The following is a 20,464-nucleotide window of genomic DNA, read 5'->3' as shown; positions in this document are numbered from 1 at the left end:
ATTGTTGTTGGTAGGGAAATGATGATGTTTTTGATGAGCTTTTGACCAGGATATTCGTTTTTTTTTCACCTTATGGAAAATTTTGGGTAATACAAAATGGAAGACATTGTGATAGTGTTGGAGGATAAGTTGGTTTATCTCTTAATTGTGCAGAAATTGTAATAGAATCTACAGTTGATGGTACATGTTTTGTATATGGCGGTGAGCTTTGAATGTTTGGATGCACATAGGTGTCTAATATAGTTTGTGATTGTGATGGTGAAACAGCTAATGGTTTCATTTTGTCTATCTAAAATTATTTGTCTATCTAGAATTAGTCTTTGTGTTTGTTGACTTAGATGTCTTGTTCGGTCTACGCTCCGTGTAATTGAAGGATATGGAATTTTTGTCAGTTCTTATGGCGTTTAGTTCAATGGTGCGCGTTGACTTGCAGGGTTCAATGGTTCTTAAAACGGAACTTTTGGTTCTTCAGGAATATAAATCTTTTCTACATTAGAGCTTTGAGTGGATGTCTGCAATTTATTGAACGTGTATTTCGACAATCAGTTATTTGGGAATTTGTAGTAGGATTTTGGATTGGGTGTGAAGGTGGGGTAGGGATTTGTCTTGGAAATGTGGTTAGAAGTTTTGATTTTTGATGAGTTTTTTTTTTACTTAAGAACTAAGAGTCTTAGACAAAACTACTAAAATGATGATGGTTTTTAAGAACACAACAGTTGCTTGTCCCAAACTTTCATGAATTGTTGGAACCAAAGATTCTTTCATTTTCAAAAATATTTTAAGAAAAATTTGAAGTTCTATTTTTTACAAAGATATCTTAACATTACAAACAAATTATATTTTTAGTTGAGTAAATTTTCCCTGATGAAGTGGCAGGGGTTTGGAAAAAAGATAGATGAAAACGAAAAAAAGGTACAGAAAATTGAAAAATTTTGAGAAAATTTCGGAAAAAATGTTAATAAAAAATTTAAAAACTTTTTAAATAGTGAAAAGTAAAATTTTAAGAGAAAGATTAAAAAATGGTGGTGATGATAGGGAAATTTTACAACAGTCAATGCAAGTGATTTTAGAGCAATCAGCATTTAGAAAATGAAATCACTTATCAGAGAGGCCTTTTGAACATTAACTTTCCTTCGCTAGGTTGAATCCTTTTCATCTTTTCTTTATTTCTAAACCATCTTTGTTTCATGATGCATTTTTTTAGTTTTTCAACCACAAAAATTCAGCACATACTGTTTTAGTTTCATGATTTAATTGGCAAGTTTTTTTTCTCATACCGCGAGATTCTTTCAACTATTAAACTGAGCAGATAATGCGAGTGAGCATCAGGCTTACTAGCTTACTGAAATAGCTTATTAGGTTACAATAGCTTAATTGAATAATTAGTTTGAATTGTTTTTAATCGAGTAAAAATGCTTTTTAGTGCTTATTTTGGCGCTTTTTTTGGAGTAGAAAATTTCAGGAATTCAAAAAACTGCAAAACAATTTTGAAAAAAATAATTTGACTTTTTTTGTCTTTTTTCTACAACAATTGCTTAATTTACAATTTTGTCGTATCTGCCAAATGTCTAGTTTTTTGTCAGAAACTTGTATTACACCACGCCAAAAACCGGCACTAAATTGACTGTTTTTTTTGTAATTCTCTGTTACGTAGGTTGAAACATCCGGCAAAAATTGCAGAGTAACCGACTAGCCTTGTTTTTGTTAAGAAACACACAGAAACATTTTGGCATAGTTTCACGGAGTGACTGGAAAACCACCAATGAAACAGAAGTTAAATACAAGAGTAGCTGGTTCTTTGTTTTTTCTTGACTCCGTTTTGTTTTTATGCCATGGGTCGACGAGAGGAACCAAACAAGAGATCAAAATGTTCGTAATTGAGGCAAAATTGACACAGCTGTCATCAAAAAATTTTTCAGAAATTAAATTAAAGCTCTAACTTCTAAATTTTAATTTTGAAAAAACACTGAACAAAAGAGTTCAATTTCGAGGAAACAGTTTTGAAGTTTTGAAAATGTTTCAAATTGCTATAAACCAATTTTAAAAAATTAAATGTAATACCTCCTTTTGCGTTTGATCAAAGTAGAAAAAACTAAAACAAACTCGAAGAAAAAAATTCCACCCACACCGAAGTTTCTCCAATTATTATCTATGATCCGGCAATTTTGTGGTCGAACAAAAAATTATTCTTTCAAAAATCAACTATTTGGTGATTTTGTGGTCGCAGAAGAAATTAATCGATTATATTGAGAAAACAAGTTTGGTTTGAATTCAACTTTTGCTTTGAGTTTTCAAATAGCATGCTTCTAAGAAGAGAAAAATCAATTTTTTGACAACATAATCAAAATTATTGCATTTTTTTGGCAATAGCAATAGTTTTTGTTGCGGTGTTATGGTAAAAGCAATAGATTTATTCGCTTTTTTAAGGCAAAAACAAAAGATTTGATTGCAGTTTAATGGCAATAGCAATCAATTTTATTGCAATTTCATGGCAATTTCAGGGTGAAAAATAAATTTTGTTGAGATTATGTGGAGATAAAATTATATTTTAGCGGAGCTATAAGGCAATATATTCTTCATGAAAATAATCTATTTTCTTTCTATTATAATAGAAAACGTTGCTTATAATGGTTACACATATTCGATTATAATGGCCTGATTTTTGGCAACAATTTCTCAATATGATCTATTTTTATCCGAGAAACTTCGGTGCGGTACCCCTCTTGTTCGTTGTAACAATCAAAGCTGCTGTAGATTCCATTTGTGTCCGACAGTTATTTTTATCCAAAAAAACAAATTCAAGATCATGGAATTCATACAAAACTATTGAAGTTATAAATGTTGATGTAAAGCGGTAAAATTTAAGAAGTGATAACATGCATTAAACTTATGAACGAGGTAGTATTTTGTTGGTTTTTTATTGAGTTGCGGTAAACTTAAAATACGACGCAGTGTTTTATATGTTTTGTATTTTGTTTTCTCAAAAATTTGACTTTTTTGAAGTTTCATTAGGTTTCAGCATTTTCTCAGGTAAAAAGAGCACTGTTTTAAAAAGAAAGTTGAAAAATAGTGAATGGGTTGATTTATACCAAATCGCCTCGTGTTTTGAAGTTTTTTCGAAAAAATTTCAAATTTTTTTCATAAGAAATCTAAGTTTTCACCAATTAGATAACGCCTACTAAAATTTTTGCAAAAAACTAGACACTTTCTACCCAGAAAGAAAAAAATTCGTTTTTTACCATTCTTTTAGCATCACACAAATCATGAAACCTTACCAATTTTTTTCCGTATCTTAGTACCATAGGGAAGATTTCCCTATCTTAATATATAGCTCGCAGACCGCATGCTCTGTTCCCTATCTTAAAACATTGAGCTCTGCAAGGACCCCCTCCCGCACTTCTCCTCACAATTCTTATATTACTTTGATTGGGAGGTTACCTTGAGTTTTCCGCTTTCATGAAATTACTCGATCGAATGGTTTTCTTTCTGTATAATGTTATTGATGGAATTTTATCTGAAGTTATGATCACTTGAATTTTTGCTAGTTGAAAGATAAGGCAAGTATCTTCAGTAAACCAATCAATAGTTGCTTGTAAGCAAGTTACTGGATCGCAATGTCCTTAATCAATTATTCAGGGTGAACAGAATACTTGATTTAAATTTGTGCCATGTTTTAAATCTCATGTAAGCTGAACTTGTTTTACTTGTTTTTTTTTCTAAATGAAAACCATTAATTCTTGATATTCTGTGTTTTTTTCTTATTAGTTCTACACTTCAAACGAACGTTTATTGATACCATTGAGACATGTCAATTTTTATTTTAAAGATGATAGGGTAATTTTTCATGAGCGCCATGTAAGAGGTTTGTATCATCGGTAGGGATTTGTATCATGGTCTTTTTTTCTTTAGTTTTAGACATGGTAATTGAGCTTGCAATGGTCAGTATTGAGATGTTAGAGATCTTTAAGAATGCTTTAATTAAATGATTTGGGTTCGAAAAGATTTTTATTTCCGTTTGATACTTGTGAACAAATTACTTTGTTTTAAGATAACATTCCCTTAAAATTCCAGCCTAAAGGCCGCGTGGATATGGCTTTTGATTATAAGGTTGCGATCATAGTTGTTGTTTCTTTTGCTTGTGCTTCTGATTCGAATTGAGTGCATTTTTTATTGCGTATTTATGTTTTTGCTAACTGTCCTCGCAATCAAACTGCGTTGATAAAATATCCTGTGGTCCTATTCAACGTGATAGAATGTCATGAGGTGTGGATATTCATTTTGTTCGAAGTAAAAGATGTTTGTTATAAGGATGTCGAAAAGATACAGGTGTATTAAAGTCCGGAAAAGAGAATAAAAAATATAATCAACCATGGTATATTTTTGTTATTTATAAAATTATTCGGTGCAAATAAAAGCGGGAGGTTTTGTTTGATCTGTTATAACTGACTCCGAAAATGGCAACAGATTTTATGCAATGTTTCTCAATTCTGTTTTGTGATTTCAAAATTTGAAAGATTTTCTTGTAGTGCTAAAATTTTCAGATTATGGTCTTGTATGTAATGGTGGATATCGTAACTATAGTATAAACTATAGAAGCCCATTTATGAAGTCGTGTGCTAGATGATTTTTGTTCCAAGGTGTTCCAGTCAAGTCTTATTGGCTTGTTTTTATTTTGGAAATCTTGATACCTTTTATTTAATATGAGTTGTAGATCTGGCAGGACTGTATTAAACTATGGAATGCTTCAATCAGAAGGTTTGGAAGGTAGAGAAATTGTTGTTGATAGGGAGATGATGATTTTTTTGATGAGCTTCCGACCGTGATTTCAGCTATTTTTTTCACATTATGGAAAATGTTGGGTAATCCAAAGTGGAAGACGTTGTGATAGTGTTGGAGGGCAATTTGGTTTATCTCTTAATTGTGCAGAAGTTGGATTAGAATCTACATTTGATGGTATATGTTTTGTCTATGGTGGTGAATTTTGAATGTTTGGTTGGACATAGGTGTCTAATATAGTTTGTGATTGTGATCTTGAAACAGTTGATGGTTCTGATGGTGAATTTATATTGAAACGAATTTTTGATGATGTTAAATTTCCGTTTCGTTTTGTCTACCTGAAATTATTTGTCTACCTACAATTAGTCTTTGTGTTTGATTTGACTGAGATGTCTTGTTCAGTCTACATGCCGTGGAATTGAAGGATATGTATTTTTGGTCAGTTCTTATGGCGTTTAGTTCAATGGTGCGTGTTGACGTGCAGGATTCAATGGTTCTTAAAATGGAACTTGTGGTTTTTCGGGAATATAATTCTTTTCTACATTAGAGCATTGGGGGTATGTCTGCAGTTTTACTGAATGTGTATTTCGACAAGCAGTTGTTTGAGAATTTGAAGTGGGATTTTGGATTGGGTTTGAAGGTGGGGTAGGGATTTGTCTTGGAAATGTGGTTAGAAGTTTTGATTTTTCATACGAAATTTTTTTTTATTTTTAGAACTGAAAGTCTTAGACAAAACTACTAACATGATGATGATTTTTGAAAAGACAACATTTGCTTGTCCCAAACACTCATAAATTGTTGGAACTAAAGATTCTTTCAATATTAAGAATATTGTAAGAAAAAAAAAGTTGCATTTTTTACAAAGATATCTTAACATTACACAGAATTTATATATTTTTTGGAGTAAATCTTCCTTGATGAAGTGGCAAGGGTTTGGAAAAAAGATAGAAAAAAACGAAAAAAGCTGAGAAAATTTCGGTAAAATTGTAATTAAAAAATTTAAAAACATATAAAAAAGAGAAATATAAAAATTTTAGAGAAAGATTATAAAATGGCGGTGATGAAAGGGAAATTTTACAACAGTCAATGCAAGTGTGTTTAGAGCGATCATCATTCAGAAAATGAAATTACTTATCAGAGAGGCCATTTGAACATTAACTTTTCTTAGCTAGGTTGAATCCTTTCCATCTTTTCTTTATTTCTTAACGATCTTTGTTTCATGATGCACTTTTTTAGTTTTTAAACCACAAATTATCAGCACATACTGTTTTAGATTCATGATTTAATTGGCAAGTGCTTTTTCTCATACCGCGAGAATCTTTCAACTATTAAATTAGCAGATAATGCGAGTGAGCATCAGGCTTACTAGCTTACTTAAATGGCTTATTAGGTTACAATAGCTTAATTGAAAACGCGGTTTGAAATTTGTTTTTACTCGTGGGAAAATGCTTTTTGATGTTTATTTTAGCGCGTTTTTGGAGTAGAAAATTTCAGGAATTCAAAAAACTGCAAAACAATTTTAAAAAAAGATTTCACTTTTTTGTCTTTTTTCTACAACAATTGCTTAATTTACAATGACTATCGAATCTGCCAATTATCTAAATTTTCGTTCAGATCTTTGTATCACACCACGCCAAAAAACGACACTAATTTGAAATGATTTTTTTTGTATTTCTCTGTTACGTAGGTTGGAACATACGTAGGTTGGAACATTCAAGTTTTTTTTGTAACTCTCTGTTACGTAGTTTTTGTAACTCTCTGTTACGTAGTTTTTTTTGTTTTTTTTGTAACTCTCTGTTACGTAGGTTGGAACATTCAAGACTAGCCTTATTTATATCAAGAAACACGCAGTAACATTTTGGCATAATTTCATCTGGAGTGACTGGAAAACACCCAATGAAACAAAAGGTTGATACAAGAGAAGCCGGTTCTTTTTTTTGACTTCGTTTTGTTTTTATGCCATGGGCTGATGAGAGGAATCAAACAAGAGCTCAAAATGTTCGTAAATGAAGCAAAATTGACACAGCTGTCATCAAAAAACTTTTTAAAATTTCAAATAAAACTCTAACTTCCAAATTCTAACTTCGAAAAAACACTGCACAAAAAAGTTCAATATCGAGGAAAGAGTTTTGAAGTTTTGAAAAGGTATCAATTTGCAATAAACCAATTTTGAAAAATTAAATGTAATACCTCCTTTTGCGTTTAATGAAAGTAGAAAAAACTAAAACATACTCGAAGAAAAAAAATTCCACCCCGCACCGAAGTTTCTCCGATTAATATCTATTATCTGGCGATTTTGTGGTCGATCAAACAATTATTCTTTTGATAATCAATTATCTGGTGATTTGTGGTCGCAGAGTAAAATAATCGCGATTATATGGAGAAAACAAGTTTGGTTTGAATTCAACTTTTGCTTTGAGTTTTCAAATAGCATAATTTTAAGAAGAGAAAAATCAATTTTTCTGACAATATAATCAAATTTTTTGACAACATAATCGATTTTATTGCAGTTTTATGGCAATAGCAATAGTTTTTGTTGCGGTTTTATGGCAAAAACAATAGATTTTATTGCATTTCTATGGCAAAAACAAAAGATTTGATTGCAATTTAATGGCGAAAGCAATCGATTTGATTGCAATTTCATGGCGATTTTAGGGCAAAAAACTAGATTTTATTGAGATTATTAGGAGATAAAAATACATTTTAAAGGAATTATAAGGCAACATATTCTGCATGAAAATAATCTTTTTTCTTTTTTATTATAATAGAAAACGTTGCTTTAATTGGTTACACATAATCGATTATAATGTCAATATTTTTGGCAACAATTTCTCAATATAATCTATTTTTATCTGAGAAACTTCGGTGAGGGACCCCTCTTAGTCGTTGTAACAATGAAAGCTGCTGTAGATTCCATATGTGTCCGACAAGATCAATGAAGCCATTAGTTTTTTTTTGTCAAAAACAATAGAGGAAAATTTGGTTTTTCAAATGTTGTTTTTTTGTAAACTCAACCCAAGCAAAATTTTTCTATCAGAGAAATATATGTTGTGAAATCTTGAGTTTTGCAATTTCCACGAAGCGAAAGTCATTTGTAGCTTTGAAACGGGTAATTAGATGCTAATTCAAGTTTTACAATGTTTTTACGATGAACTAAATGACAATATGAATGAGGATAGCCGGTGTTGACTCTTTTTCCTTCCCCCCCCCACCTGCAAATTTTTATATTTGAAATTACTGTTCACTTTGTCCGATTGTCTTGAAATTTGACATGCAGACTAACTAGGTTATGAGAAACATATTTGGTCTTCATAATTAACCTTGTAGAAACCACTCGTTAGACCATAAAATTCATGTTTGAGTGAGGTGGGAGGGAAAAGGAAAAAGAGCCCCGGTGTTCTCAAAAGTTGCTCAGATTGTTCCGACCAAATTAATTTAAAAAATGAAAGCAAAAAGAAAAACTAAGTTGCTGGAACGAAAACCTTTGTATCCGACTGCTGTGCAGGTAATAGAGGAAATTACAAAAGAGCAATGAATGTTTGTTTTAACAACAAAAAAGTTAGAGATGGTTTTACGCAGTTTATTGTTGTTCCGACTTTCGATACAAAAGTAACGGAATATTTGTGCTCGGGGTGGGTTTTTTTTCTTCAGACAAATTTCGACTTTTTAACTGACCATTTTTTAAGGAATTTTTTAAATCAATCGAAAGGTATTGTTTTTTTGAGCTCAAATTTGAAAAGATATTTCACCTGTGATTACTTTTCGTAAAGTTACGGGGGTTTAAAATATGCCATTTTGGCCAATTTAGGACAATTAACGCGCGATATATTTAGCGCTATTAACGCGTAAGAGGAGAGTGAATCTGTCTTAGAAATTGTTCCAAATTGTTTGAGAAGCTTATTTGGCATAATTGATAAGTTACAAGGAGCGAAATCTACTCTTTTGTGTTTTATATGGGATGGATGATTTTCATAAAAAATTTCAAATTTTAGAAAAAAAAACATTTTGCATTTTGTTTTATTTCATTTGATTTTTTAATGTTTTTACTGCTCCATAAACCTTGAAAGGCAGTCGGAACATTCAGAGCTCCTCCCTGATAAGAGCAGTCTTGTTTTGTTTTGAGGTGATGGAGAATTGTGCAAATTATTAGTTCAAATGATATTCAAAAAGATCAAATCAGAAGTCAATCAATTCGGTCAAACAGTTAAGAAACGAATTTTAAGATCAATTAGAGAGGAAAAAAAAACAAAACCAAAAGCCAAACTTTAACACCAATTTTTCTCGACAAAACTTATAAAACACTTTTCGTTGCTTCTCAGCCCACAATTAAAAAGGCTTCAAAATGATGTAGGCGTCAAAATGATGACTCAACACTAACTGCCGTTCGATGTGGCTTTCTTGAAATTGAGTCGCAAGCCACGTTTCATGGTTGTTAAATTTGATTGAAAAAACGTAAAAGGTAAGACCAAAAATCCTTCATAGCTCGGAAATTCGGAACAAAAAAGAAGAATTATTTACAAATAAGAAAACTCAAGTTTTCTTACAATTTTATTCCAGCGCTGAGTAATTGGCTACATTGCAGTGTCGCCCATTTACTCAGACTTTCATTAAGGCTCAAAATAGTCAAACAAGCATACCTCGTTTCAAATGGATCGATTACTACACAGGAACAAATCATAGTTCACGCTACAACAGTGTAAAAATTTACCGTCCCAAATTAGACATGAAAATTTCAAACCCTAAGTTTGTTTGCAAAAATAATCCACGTTGAAACATCTTTTCATGTTTTTACTCAAGATGTTGATACTCTACAGATGGTATAAAAAATTTTCTTAGGAAATGGCTAGCTTACAACTCAAAGACTGAGTAAAGAAAAACACACCAAGCAATAACTGCTGTTCGACTGCCATAAGGCCAATGAAAATCTTTTTTTGCTGAAAAACTGATAAGTAAAAAAATTTGAAAGTTATAAGAACAAAACTATGATTTTTTGAGTATTCTTGTGGTACAAAAAATTGATAAAAATCGATTATCTACAGAAAAAACACAGATTTTAGAAAAACTGTGATTCATACTGTAACACTTCGATTATAACCATTAGATACTCAATTAGAATTCATTTTGTTTTGCAAAGATTTTATACAGCATATCTTCCTTATGTAGTCACTATCAACTTTAGTCATGTGTTCACTAACAAATTTGGTTTTTCTATGTAAATTTTTACACATACTATACAGACTGTATACAGATTTTAATTTAGTTAATCGTTACAAGACTGCGTATGCCTTACCATTGCTTCATTAATCTATAGGGTGATGGTTTCTTGCGTGGTATCATAGGGGGAGTAGTTAAAGAGACTCCGATGTTCTTTTTTTATTTTTTATAATTGTGTTTTAACTTTCTGATAAACTTTGCTCAATTTGATTTCAAATTTTTTTTCTTCAGAAAGCATATTTTACCATATTTTATTCAGAAAGCATAAGAGTACCAAAAACTTCTTTTTCCGGCGATATAATTAATTTTTTCTCGTCCTTCAAAATAGATTTTATACAGATTATCTACAGATTATCTATAGATAATCTACAGATTATATACAGACTTTATACAAATTATCTACAGATCATCTACAGATTACCTACAGGTTGATTTTTATAAGGATGACATTTTTATACAGATTATATACATTTTTATAAGGTTGATTTACATTTTTAAACAGATTATATACATATTACATACAGGTTATATACATGCTTTATACAATATAAAATCGATTGTTTGGGTACCAAAATCCATTTTTTTGATGAAAAAAAAATGGATTCTATCTGTATAGAATCGATTATCGTTCGTAAAATGGTTGTTGATAAATCGATTGCATACGTACGTTACTCTGTAGTTTTGTCTGTATATAATCAATTTTAACAATTTTCATCACTGCGGGGGGTTGTAACGCATCAATAAGACCCAAACGTTTCACCCAATTGAATTTGTTTTAGTTCACCAGTTCATTATGAAAGCGCGAAAAAATTGCGCGTTTATGATTTCATCTTGATCAAACTTTTTAAATCCTCAGATTTTTACAAAATGATAGTAAATATCTTTCAACTTTGAGCTCAGGGCATTGCTTACTGTCATTTGATGTAAAAATGCGTCAAATTTGGCTATATTAAAATTTGAGAACTATTTGAAAAAAAATTTGAAACAATAATAAGTCACGCTGAATTTTCGTGCGAATTACATTCACAGTAATCTCAGCTAGCGCTTTACTGATATACATGACCAGAACACAATTGATTTGCACTAAGCTTACTTCGATAAAAGTTTTGGTCCAAAAATTATCAACAAGACAATTTAACATTGATACTTCAAGGCATGAAATCTTTTCATTCATTTTGAAACCCGATTCATAACTGAAAGCGCTTAAAACATTTCGGTAAAGTATCGCCGACTTTAAAAGAATAGATGTGGCTTTTCGCTATTTTGCTATTTACGGATAGTTTTAACAAACATTTTGGAGTTTTTAGAAATTGACGAATGTGCATGCGGTTACTCCGGATGTCAGCATAAGTGCACAGATTTGGATCCTGCAATTGATGCTACAAACAGACGATTCGAATGCTCATGTAACGTTGGATACACACTACAGAACCAGTTCAACTGCATTGGTTTGATACAATTTTTAAACCCCTTTTTTCACTCAAAGAATATTTAACTGAAAGAGACCGGATAGAATGCGTCAAAATGCATCCATTATTTGCAAAGTGGTTGGGAGAGGGGCGGGGCTGTGGCTGGTGGCGTGATCGGATTGTCAAAAAATTTCGAAAAATTGGTCGAATATTTTTTAGGTCGACCGAATTGATTTTTCGAGCTCTCCCAAAGAGGTAAAAGGTCCCTGATTTGGCCAAACTTTTGGCGCCTCAGGCAAAACTTTGAAAAAAAAACAGGCCAAAAGTAGCGTTTTTGGGCACTATTTGGAAAATTTTAAACAAAAAGTAATTAGTAGTTTTACTAACTACTAAATTTTAAACGTAGTTTTGGCGCGCGCTCCCCCTGAAAATTAGTATATTTTGGCGCCTTTAGAAAAAATTTAGGGTCAGTCTGCCAAAAATGGATATCTCAAAGAATACAAGTACGACCCTTTGGCTCGGCAGGGGGTGGAATTCTTGAGCAGGTGGAAGGGGCGTCCGCCCCCATCCACCCCTAAATCCGCCCCTGATCATGAATGCCTTTTACAAAAACTATTTGAATTTTAAGGATTTGAATAGGTATCTTACTTCATTTGAAGCCTAGAAAGAATTTGCCGTCGACCATCGATCAGTGGGACTTCTTTTGATAATACTAATAATAATCCAATTTTTAGATTACAAAATTAACGCAGAAAATCTTGCCTAAATCTAACTTCAGCGCCACTTTGTTGCTCGTACTTTTAAATTTGGAGAGGGAACGCTGCATAATACAAGATTTTTTAGCCAAACGTTTTCGAAACAAAATCCAAAAACGGTTCTTAAACAAATGACATATTTCGCACGTTTTAAAAAAAAATTTAAAAACAATCTACGAGGTGTGGATTTAGGAGAGGAGGAGGGGGGTATGGAAGCCCCTCTTCAGAGATTCGACCCACTGAATACTCGAACACTCGTTTTGTTTAAAGACATTCAATTTTGAGGGGGAGCGCCTGTTTTCAAAAACTTGCTGCGGCGCATATAAAATTGATAAAAATGGGGATCTTTGAATGGATTTGGGAGGGCTCAAAAAATCAATATAGTCGACCTAAAAAAAGTCGACAAAATTTTTCAGAATTTTTTGAAAATCCGCTCCAATGCCCTCCCCCCTCCCCCTCCCTTCGAGAAAGTAGAAAGTTCTGGATCCATCCCTGCAATCTACTGAACCTCGTAGATGCAAACGTGCTTCAGATATTGACGAGTGCGCTGTCAGCACAGTCTGCGGTGCCTCTGGTTCCTCTACCTGTTCCAACAACGATGGTTCATATGTGTGCAAATGTAATGCTGGCTGGACTGACACCGGAAATTTCTGCTCAGGTCCAACCTCCAGAAACTTTTTTTTGCATTGAGCTTCAAAAAATTATTTTTTTTCCTTCGTTATTTGTAATTAAAAACAAAGGGCAAACAAAGTCTGATGACTCAACCAAAATCTGGAAAACAAGATTATATTTCACAATTCTACGAAGGAATAAAACAAATTTGGAGCAAAACTTAATGACGATAACTAACTTATACAGCGCACTTTTTCGTAAAGTGACTCAAGCTGTTGAGCAAAGTTATGTGTTCAGTCGTCAAGGGTAAACTCAAGTGGATTAAAAAAAAAACAGATTTAGTGTAAGTGAGAGCGAATCTATCGAAAGCATATGATTTGCTTCATAGCTTATTTTCAAACAGAACTTGAAAAACCATGGCTTCGATCCATCAACAACTGATCTAGTAAAATTGTTTTAGAAAACAGACAGCTGCAACCAATAGTTAATGATTCATTTTCTGATGGGCCAAATTTGAATAGAAGTGCTCTCTAGGGTACTCTGCTAAGAACATTGAAAGTCAGTTTATTTGTGTATGATAGAGCAAAATCTCTCGGCGTGTCATGTACTCATGTACAGTACGCCGTTAAAACATCACTTTTAAGTTTCCATTCAAACCTTTAATCTGCATTTCTATATACACTGTTCAAAAAATAGACAAAACGGTGAGATTCGACCCACTGAACACTCGAACACTCGTTTTGTTTAAAGACATTCAATTTTGAGGGGGAGCGCTTGTGTTTTCCAAATCTTGCTGCGGCGCAAATAAAATTGATAAAAATGGGGATCTTTGAATGGATTCGGGAGGGCTCAAAAAATCAATTTAGTCGACCTAAAAAAGGTCGACAAAACTTTCAGAATTTTTTGAAAATCCGCTCCAAATACCCTACCCCCCCCCCCTTCGAGAAAGTTCTGGATCCATCCCTGCAATCTACTGAACCTCGAAGATGCAAACATGCTTCAGATATTGACGAGTGCGCTGTCAGCACAGTCTGTGGTGCCTCTGGTTCCTCTACCTGTTCCAACAACGAAGGATCCTATGTGTGTACTTGTAATGCTGGCTGGACTGACACCGGAAATTTCTGCTCAGGTCCAACCTCCAGAAACTTTTTTTTTGCATTGAGCTTCAAAAAATTGTTTTTTTTCCTTTGTTATTTGTAATTGAAAACAAAGGTCAAACAAAGTCTGATGACTCAACCAAAGTCTGGAAAACAAGATTATATTTCACAATTCTACGAAGGAATAAAACAAAATTTGGAGCAAAACTTAACGACGATAACTAACTTATACAGCGCACTTTTTCGTAAAGTGACTCAAGCTGTTGAGCAAAGTTATGTGTTCAGTCGTCAAGGGTAAACTCAAGTGGATTGAAAAAAAACAGATTTAGTGTAAGTGAGAGCGAATCTATCGAAAGCATATGATTTGCTTCATAGCTTATTTTCAAACAGAACTTGAAAAACCATGGCTTCGATCCATCAACAACTGATCTAGGAAAATTGTTTTAGAAAACAGACAGCTTCAACCAATAGTTAATGATTCATTTTCTGATGGGCCAAATTTGAATAGAAGTGCTCCCTAGGGTACTCTGCTAAGAACATTGAAAGTCAGTTTATTTGTGTATGATATGGCAAAATCTCTCGGCGTGTCATGTACTCATGTACAGTACGCCGTTAAAACCACTTTTATGTTTCCATTCAAACCTTTAATCTGCATTTCCATATACACGGTTCAAAAAATAGACAAAACGCAATACAGCAGTTTTCTGCGTCATCTCAACTAATAAACTAAAACAAATTTGAAGCTGAAGGGAAAATTTGAAAATCACATACTTGAAACACCTGAGTTCACCAAATGTCTTCGAGTAAACTTAGATGAAAGTTTGCTTTTCAAAAGAAAGTCATTTTGCTGCAGAAAATAAATAATTCAATTCAAATCATCAATTACTCTAGTGATGAAACTTTTTCATTTTTCCACGAAAAGCTTTTCTCATTGCTCTGTATGAGGCCATTGTCAGTATTCTGGGATGTTTTTGAAAAATTGTACCCAAGTGTATTTCGACAAGTTAAGACCTGTTATGGTCAATTTATGTGTTGATGATATGTCAGCATCTCTAGACATGCCCTATACTCTAGTACCATATGCCGATGATACACTCCTACTAATTTTCCTTTCAAATTTTAAATCTACAACACAAAAAACTGAATTCAGCTTCAACAAAAAATTTCCATGTATTTTTTAAAATATAATTATCCAAAAAGCAGACAAACTTCTTTATAATTTTTCTGCCTCATCTCAAAGACGAAACTCAATGAAATTTAAAGCTGAAGGGGAAAATCACAAAATTAAAATATCTGATTTCATCAAGTGTCTTAGTTTTAACTCCGATGAAAATTTACTTTGGAAAAACAAGAGATACTACTGCAGGCAATGGCTAATGTAAATCGAATCATCAAATACTTTAAGGCTGGAGTTTTTCTACCAACATGAAAGCTCTTCTCAAGGTTCCGTATGAAACCATTTTCACTATTTGATATGGTTGTGAACTTTTGTACTCAAGTGTATTCAAAAAGCTGATTAAGTCGAACCAAACTGGCTAAAAGCATTTTGGAAAAGCAGAAAGAGTCGGGGATTCTCTTGAATAAAAACAAAAAGATTTTGTCAAAAAAGTCAATAGCATGTTCTTTTATGCGCGGCATCGCATTTTTCCTGGTTTGCGTGAAAATTTTGTACTGCTTTCCTGTTCAAATCAAAAAGTTCAACAAGGTTCGTCAAGAAGAAAACGAGTTATCTCATAAAATGTCCTGAATACAAAAAAAACAAATGAATGAAAATAGAAAAAAATGAAGGGTAAAATCTAATGCATAGGCATAGTAGAAGATATTATGCTAACGTCTTTTCCGATACTCAATATTTACTACAGAGTCTTGGTAATTCAGTGACCGATGAAAAGTTTTTCTGTCAGCCTTTTAAAACTCATATTGGACACATTTTCTATCCATAAACCAATCGGAAATGGGAAACATTTCACAAACAATAAACTGATTTCTCTCTATGTTTTTTCTCTCTCCCTCTCTTTCTCTTTCCAGCTCTCTATCTCTTTCTCTCTCTCTCTCTCTCTGCAACTAACTTTTCATCAAGTTATCTTGCAACTAAAATCGAAAATTAAAACTATCTCAATTATTTTCAAAATAGAAGAAAGTCATTACAAAACCTTGATAGAGAAGTTAAAACTAACCTGTGTTTCCGTAAATTTTTAAGAATTCCGATAAATTTCTGAATCTTTGTCAGCTTTTATTATGTTGCCAAAGACAAAGGCTCATGGATAGATTAGAATCAAACATTAAAACAGATTTGTTTACCTTATTGGATTGTTAATCGAAACAAAATGGCTCGTATCAAGGCAAAAACCAAAAAGTTTTGATTGACAATTATGGTCCAAGGAGTAACTGTTTTTTCAAAAAATTAAATAGTTTCTTTTTGCAATTATTCTCTTCTCTCGCTATATAAAGTAAAAAGTCATGCGATAAGCCTCTGGAAACGTATCAAACATTCCAAATAAATCCCCTCAAATGAAAGTGGAAAAATTTTCAAGTCTGTCATTATCACTTCAATGTGAACGACAAGTATCACTCGTTGATCGTTCCTTTAGCCGAATTGGAAATACTTGATCCGCTGTGAATTCTCAAATTTTGATCAGGTATGAGGTATTTTCTTTATTTTGAGCTCAATTTGTCAATACTTTTTAGATAGTTTTAAAAACTGTATTAAAACGTGGCTAGTTAACAGATTGAAGTTCGTCGAAACGTCACAAAAAAACACACCGAGCACTAATAAATCATTCATATTTCGAAAGTAGGAACTAAGAAGCTATCGCAAGAAAACATAGAACGCGTGAGTCGAACTTATTAAAAAACCTTTTTCGCTCTTTCAAAAAATTAAAAACATTGTCAATTTCAGTCGAATACAAGCCATTAAAAAGTAAATTTGGCCAAAAACTGGCACGCTCAAATCAAAAACAAAGGATATCAATTCTTGTTTGGCGTATTCGAATTAAGGCCAGTTTGGAATGAATGGAAACTTGAGGAAAACACATCGTCTACAATTTCCAAAAAACAAAACTTTTGAATTTATCTCAATTTTTTTCTGATGAAAATTCCTCCTAATTTTGTGAAGTAATTTAAGGGCTGAGCCTAACTTTGTTGCGACTTAATTTGAATTATACATATCAAGCTATTACAAACCGATTATTGGACCTAATCGCTCGAAATTAAATTAAAGTTTAATTTTTTGCTACTGGTTTTTCTTGATCACAGGTAAGTTTTTGTTAACTTCAGGTGGTATCCAAATATCCGCAAAAAAATCAGTTTAATTGAAAATTTGTCTGAAAAAAATAACCACCACGAGCAAAAATTTTGTGTCACTTTTTTTGAAATTTGTAACAATAATGACCATGTTTAAAAATTGTTTTCGTGAGTTCTGCTAAGGTTCAAAAAATGTTCAATTTTTGTGGGTTTTCCAACGCTTTTTTTCAACGCTTTCTAATCTCAAGAGAAAATTTGTAAATACACGCTCCAGCTAGATTGATTTATTTATTTTGAAAACATCCAACCCGTTTTTTTTAAGTAGGACAGAATATTTCGATCAGACTTTTAGTTTTAACGGTTTAGAGAAGTCCAAATTTGAAAATTTTCTTAACTTTATGATCAATTTGTTCTCGTCGTACAAAATAAAAACAGATGGTTAAAAAAAGTTGAACCGGTCTTCGTTGAAAACCTTTGTCCTTCTAATGCCAGAGATATAAAGGGAAAATGCACGAATGAACGAAAATCATTCTTTCAAATGTAGATTCCTCATACAGAATACACACCTTACGTTGCATGCATTGCAAAAGCTTAAGAGCTCTAGTATAGTTATGGCCATATAAAACCATATTATAATTACATTAAGTCAGATGAATCGGTGAAACCTCAATCAGTCCTTTTTACAGATCAGATTCTTCCACCTGGGGATGAGTTGGTTTCTTCGCAGTCAAAGGAATTGGTTCCTATGATATTCCATTCTTTGCCTGCTATTGATGGCGACAACTCAACTTGCTCTTCCGGGCATGATATCTTGCTGACCGATTTGACAAGAACTGTAATTGTTACTGGGATCGGAGGCGTTTTCACAGGTAATAATGATAATAAATGGTTTCCAAGTGAGGCCATGACACAAACAAAATAGAAATATGAAAGACTTCCCCAAAAACATTACTTGACGAAGAACCGTATGACTAAGATCTAGCCTGTCTTAGGTGAAAATATATGTATACGTTAGTGCTACCCTTGTCCAGGATCAAGGGTACAATTTCCCCTTCAAATCGATTTAGGGAGGGGGGGGGGAGAAAATATAGATTTTTCATAAGCTAACTCTGAGTATAGCCAAGATTCGTTCAAAATTAGCCGTATTACTAAAAAATATGAATTAAAACATTAATCTAGGTAATTAACAGCGTACAAATGCCATCCAGCATAAAAAAGTGAAAAAGCAATTTTATTTGCGCGTTTGTATAAAATGCATTTTATACAGAATTATTTTTCAGAATTAGTACATGCCTGAGGAGGGAATTCTACGGTTGATCAATTCGGGGGGGGGGGTTCAATGATTGATCTTGCTTCCAGTTTCAAGCGTTAATAATCAATTATAATATGATTTTATTAATATTATCAGTCTTACTGAAAAAGAGAGAGAAAAAAAGGATTTTAAGCAATTATAGTACATTATAATTGATTATATTCGATTAATTTCATCAGAAGTTCTAATCATTTGATTTGCAGAAGAAATCTAGTACAATCGATTATAATAGTTTATGATAACTTTTGTTTCCCACTTTGTCTTCGAATTGCGCCTGAACTGCTTATACTTTATGCTTTTTGTAGAAGTTGGCTTATGTGAAAAATGGGAAAATTCAAATTTATAACGTTTTCATTTTTTCAATTTTTTCTTGATTAGAGTTGTTTCATGATGCAGATTTTAAGTTTTTTTGACAACCAAAAAATCGGCACACTGCTTTAGTTTCACAATTTTATTTGGAAGAGTTATTTTTCAGCTACCACGGGAACCTTTCAACTATTATGAAGGGATCTCTGAAGTATAAACCAACCGAAAATGCGCGTAACCAATCAAGTATAAATTCCGGCCGAATAATTAAAACATATGAAAAAAGTCTATGACTTTTGTAACGGTTACATAATTTTTTCATAATTTTCAAATAGAAGTTATAGCTTTTTTCGGCATGTTTATGCGGTAGCTGTTTTTTGCTATGGCTTGTTTATAAACCCCAAAAGTCATTTAAATCAAACTTTTGTCAACAAAAAATCCGCATCAACAATTTTTTTTATCAACTGCTCATCAGATTTTTTTGTTATATTTTCGTAACGAAATAACTAACGGAATAATTGTGCTCGGGTGTGTTTCTCTTCAGACACATTTCGACTTTTTAGCTAGCCATTTTTGACAAGATTTTTAAAAATCATTCAAAAGTTATTGTTGTCCTGAGCTTAAACTTGAAAAGATATTTCACCTGTGATCATTTTTTGTAAAGTTATGGGGTTTAAGGATTGCCATTTGGCCAATTTGGGAAAATTATTGCGCGATTTATTTCATCCGTCTGAAAAAACGTTCCCAATTTCATTAGGAGCAAAATCTATCACTTTGTAATTTATATGGCGTGTGGGGGATAATTTTTGCAAAAATCTCAAATTAAAAAAAAATTTCAATTTTTTACATGTAAATTTTCACGTCAGCAATGCTCCATAGACCTTACAAAGCAGTCAGAACATTCAGGCTCTCGCCCTGAAAAAAGAAATTTTGTTTTATTTTTCGGAATCATGTAAAACTTTGACTTATGATGCATGATTTATGTAATTTTAGCGATCTGCTTGAAAAGTTTTCTGAAAATGAACAAACTCCGGTAAAGGATTTTGTTTAACGCGTGTGAGGAAGAATGGGTGTGTTAACGCGGAATAGCAAACATCCAGCAAATTGTTCAGCTGAAAATGAATTAAGACAAATAATTGTTTTTCAAATTCGTCCACAATCATTAAACTTAAACCCATTTTTATACAATTAAATGAAGATTTGAGAAACTAGCTTTTTCTGATTTTTTACTCGATTCCATGTAATGTTTTTTTTTGTGTGTTAACTGATTTTGCGTGAAACTTTACCAAAATTCAAAATACGAAAAAAAACTTTCAGTAATTAGAACAATAAAAAAAATAAGTTGACCCTTAGAATGTAAAGAAAAAATGTATAAAAATCACCAAGTGAAGCTCCAATTTGTATAAGCAAAAAATTTATTGAAGTCTGAAGAAACGCATAAAAAATTATGAACTCTTTTTGCGGGTAGTTTTATAATTTCAAAACTTACAATTTTTCATCTGTAAATCTCAATTATAAGTCGTGATTTTTCTATTGTTTTTTTTTCAAGAAATTGTTCTTTATTTGTTCTCTGTTTCGCGGTTTGAATTATTAGTTAAATTCAAAATTTTCTTAGGTATCAAACAGCATAAGTATAAGAGACACGTGACCAACTTCTAGTTTTAGAAGTGGACTTTAAATTTTAGATTTCCCGGCGAAACAAAAATTTTTACTCAATGTTTTTATCAAGTTGGAGTAATT

At 32.4% G+C, this 20,464-nt stretch overlaps 1 protein-coding gene across 1 annotated transcript in view; it reads left to right on the top strand.

The window, feature by feature from the left end:
• Positions 1–20,464, top strand: part of LOC134841748 (uncharacterized) — a 257,893-nt gene that overhangs the window by 62,582 nt on the left and 174,847 nt on the right. The window contains exons 4-7 of the mRNA XM_063857786.1: positions 11,298–11,438; positions 12,687–12,812; positions 13,770–13,895; positions 17,793–17,975. Of these exons, the coding sequence (XP_063713856.1) occupies positions 11,298–11,438; positions 12,687–12,812; positions 13,770–13,895; positions 17,793–17,975 (576 nt within the window). The remainder of the gene's footprint in view (positions 1–11,297; positions 11,439–12,686; positions 12,813–13,769; positions 13,896–17,792; positions 17,976–20,464) is intronic.

This window comes from Symsagittifera roscoffensis, chromosome 3 (assembly GCF_963678635.1).
Source record: "Symsagittifera roscoffensis chromosome 3, txSymRosc1.1, whole genome shotgun sequence".
Lineage (NCBI taxonomy): Eukaryota > Metazoa > Xenacoelomorpha > Acoela > Convolutidae > Symsagittifera > Symsagittifera roscoffensis.
Note: the sequence above shows the minus strand (reverse complement) of the source record. Positions and strands in the feature narration are given on the sequence as shown.